Source organism: Monoraphidium neglectum (assembly GCF_000611645.1).
Source record: "Monoraphidium neglectum strain SAG 48.87 unplaced genomic scaffold scaffold01676, whole genome shotgun sequence".
Lineage (NCBI taxonomy): Eukaryota > Viridiplantae > Chlorophyta > Chlorophyceae > Sphaeropleales > Selenastraceae > Monoraphidium > Monoraphidium neglectum.
In genome coordinates this window covers 1-3,541 of record NW_014011952.1, presented here as the reverse complement: position 1 = coordinate 3,541, position 3,541 = coordinate 1, and the positions used below count along the sequence as shown (strand labels likewise).

Genomic DNA, 3,541 nt, shown 5'->3' with positions numbered 1-3,541 from the left:
GGCACATACAACCGGAGCAGCTCGGCGCCGCTGCAGCAGCGCTGGGCGCTGCCCTGATTGACCTCTGGAAGGCGGGCGGCGCGCAGCGGTCTGAGGTGGCCGACGCAGCAGCGTCCCTGGAGGTCCTGTGTGGCGCGGCGCACACAGCGTCGGTCGCGCTGAGGGCCGCCGCGGGCGGCGCCGGCGGTGCGGGCAACGCGGGCGGCGCGGGCGGCACGGCGGCGCAGCCGCAGCAGTAGCAGGCGGCACGGGCTTGTTCCGGGACCGATGGGCGTGTTACAAACCCTCGCCACCGTTGGTGTGCGGGCGGGAGCAGGTGCACTCGTGCAACGGCAGGTCCTGCCGTTGCGCGCGCGTGTGCCTGCACGCGTTCCGTCCAAACGTGCCCATGCCCACAAATGCCGCTGGCCCTCGGCCCCGAGCGGGGGTGACCAGATTCCTGGCTGCCGGCGCGGCGAGTAAGCCGCAGAAGCTTCCAAGTTTCAAGAGCAAAGCAACTCCTGCAAACGCAAAACAACAGCTATGTGCAAAGTCCTGCAGATCAACGAGGCTGTGGAGCGACAGGGTGCGCAAAGGAGGGAAATACGCTTGCATTGGGCGGGCGGCCTAGAATGAGCAAGCGGAGCGCAAATCCATGCCAGCAGCACGGGGCGTCGTGCCGGGTGTAGCGCGGCGCAGTTTTGGGAGCGCACGCGGCGCAGATAGGTTGGCTGCGGGCCCGCAGGGGCCGTCGGCCTGCTTGCCCCTTAGCCTGCCTGCGTGCTGTGGGTTCCTGGAGTTTGGGGCAGCGGTATGGGGATTCGCAACTGCAAAGCGCAGCGGGTGCTAGAAATTGGAGAGAGGGGGGGCAAGGGCCGCGGCGTCTAGCAACACAAGCGTTTGTCTAATCAAAGGGTGCAAAAGGAGCGGGCCGGGCAAGTCGCTGTTCAATATCAACACTGGGAGGCGCGGCGGCAGGCAATGCAAAGCAACACCAAATACCCAGCGCCGCGAAAGCGACGCAAGGAGGGAAAGCAGGGGAGGGCCTATAGCTCAGACCACGTTATTCGAGTGGTGTGAGGGTGATAAAATGCAACGCATAGCACGCTGTTATTATTTAATAGGGGGGAGAGACACAACCAGCGCACGGCGGGGTGCGCAGCTGGCGTCCCCTACTAAGCCGCTGACGGCGGGCAAGCAGCAGCATGGCTGCATGCGCGGCCCCCGCGCCGACTGCGTGGTAGCAGCGCCCTGCGCGCACAGTGTGCCGCGTGCAAAGTGCGACGGGCAAACACTGGTGGGGCTCGGCCGCTGAAGGAAGGGTGGTTTGAGGGTCGCCGAAAGGGCGGCGCAGTTCAAGGGACTGGGCAGATGCGAAAGCGCGTGCGAGAGCGTGTGCATCGGGCGCGGTACCAGGTGCAGGCAGGAGCCCCCCTCGCAGCAACCGGTGCAGCCAGGAGGGGGCCTGTGCGCTGCAGAGCTGTGCTGGCGTTGCTAACAAAGGGGCGGGTGCATCAAAGGTGGCTCCACGTGTGCTGCAGCCCCTGGCGTCCTATCCAGAGGGCTGGTGCTATTCAAACGTTTCAAGAGGAGGCTGTGGCTTTCGCACAAAAGGCAGCTCAGGCACCATTATTCTAGGTGAGCGAAGGGCAAAGGGAACGCTGACCTGACAATCTAGACCCGCGCAGTGGCTCATTAGGTGAGGGGCTGGTAGAGCAGATGGAGCGACGCAGCGCTGTGGGCCGGCACCGCGTCTCTGATAAGCGGCGGGGGCGCGCAAATCGACAGGAGACGCCGGTTCGGCCCGATGCAAACGTGCGCGGGTCGGTACGTGGGGCTCGGATCGGTGGGAGGGCCCATGCACGGGGCCGTCGATCGGTTCTGCTGCGGTGTGCTTCGGGCTGGGGCTTCCCAGGTGTGGTGGCAGGCAGGCAGAGGTTCTGAGGCGTGTACATAATTGCGGTCGTCCCCAAGGGGAATCGGATAGCAATTCACCCGCACCGCGTGGCCGCGGCGCTTGGCCAAGCCGACGGGCGGCCGGCCTTGGGTTGCTTCCTTGTATGTGTATGGGGGGCGCCGCAAGTGCGAGGTGGATGGGTCGCGCGTAGCAAAGCTTCCGCTTGAGGCCTACTGTGCATTCCCCAAGCATGGTTGTCGCATGCCTTTCGTCACCGTTGTCGCAGAACACAGTGTTTCGAAATTGTCATTTGGTACCAGGCAGGCAGGCAGTTGCGAGGCCCACAGAGGCCCCCCAACGCTCAGCCGACGCCGCTTCTTGGGGCACCACTCCACTGGGGCCCGCGCCCGCGGGCGGGCCCCAGTGTTCGCGGTGCGATTTGATGGTATCGGCTCCTTTTAGATCTTTAGAGATCTGATCAGACAGGGGAGGTGCCTCCCAGGCTGCCGCTGGCCTCGCTGGAGTAGCTGGCGCCGCTGGATGCGCAGGCCACCGGCGGCACGCCTAGCTTGTAGCTCAAATTGCTCATGTCGCTGCCAACAGTAGCCAGCACCGGCACGGCCGCGGCCGCCGCCTTGGTGGCCGCCTTCGCGGCCAGCGGCGCGCCGCCCTTGACGGCCACGATGGCCTGGTACTGCAGCGCGCCGCTGCCAAAGGCGCGCGTCATCGTGCGCTTGTTGCGGCCGAGGATGACGCCGTTGACCGTCATCGCCAGCGGGGCGTAGTCGCAGCGGGCGATGCCCTTCAGCATGGCCCACTCAAATTGGCACGCCTGTCGGAGCGGGTGGGAGAGAAGGGGGCGGTGCGGGTCAGGCACCCACGGCGGACAGGGTGCATTGTTTCTGGGGAAGGAAGCGCAGGCGCGGATGTGACTGCGCGAGACAGGCGTGAGCTCTGCCAGCAGCCAGGCGCCAGTCGGCTCGGCAGGCGCGGACCAGTGCAGCCGCTTGCTCCACCGGCCAGCTCCTGTGCGAGCACATGCCCATGCTCCAACGCCCCCACAGGATCCTGAATTCACATGTCGGCATGCATGTGCCGCCGCATGCACAGCCGCACGCACGCCTGCATTCCCTAATCATGTCAACACAGGCACACGCGCGTGCGTATCAGTGCGGTCCACACCCGCCCGCCCGCGGCCCGCACCTTTTTCAAGCACACCAGGGCGTTGCCAAAGAAGCCGCGCGCCCGTGACGTGCGCTCCTCCTGGGCCCCGCGCCTGAGCATCACCTCAGCTATGCTCAGGTCCCAGAAGCCGCGCAGCCGCGAGGTCCAGTCCTCGTGCGCGATCACGTCCAAACCGTTGGCGGCTGCGGACATTTGCACGCGCGCGTGTGCGAGCCCGCGTCGGTGCGGTGGCGGACGCTGCCGCGCCCACGTGCGGCTGCGGGCGTGCCCTTTTGACCTGCCGCGCCCCGGCCTCCTTAATTAGCGAACCCTAGCGGCCAGCTTTGGCGGCGGCCCCGCCCGCAGCGCGCCTGCAAACAAGCTGCACAACGGCACGCCCTGCAGCGTCCCGCCAGCCCCGGCCCCTGCCAAAACACAACCCTCTTGTTCCGGCCACGCTCGCCCACTGCGGGGTCCTACACTCCCCGCACACCCCCTCCC

The 3,541-nt window shown here is 66.4% G+C and overlaps 2 protein-coding genes across 2 annotated transcripts in view; one reads left to right on the top strand and one right to left on the bottom strand.

Moving 5' to 3' along the window:
* Positions 1-239, top strand: part of MNEG_8683 (hypothetical protein) — a gene marked incomplete at both ends in the record, with an annotated part of 3,362 nt that extends 3,123 nt beyond the window's left edge. Inside the window, one exon of the mRNA XM_014042845.1 lies at positions 21-239. Coding sequence (XP_013898299.1) covers positions 21-239 — 219 coding nt within the window. The remainder of the gene's footprint in view (positions 1-20) is intronic.
* Positions 240-2,354: 2,115 nt separating this feature from the next.
* Positions 2,355-3,253, bottom strand: MNEG_8682 (hypothetical protein; the record flags this gene model as incomplete). The annotated part of the gene is made up of 2 exons (XM_014042844.1): positions 2,355-2,708; positions 3,080-3,253. 2 exons carry the CDS (start codon positions 3,251-3,253, stop codon positions 2,355-2,357), a joined length of 528 nt encoding a protein of 175 aa, XP_013898298.1.
* Between the last annotated feature and the right edge of the window lie 288 nt (positions 3,254-3,541).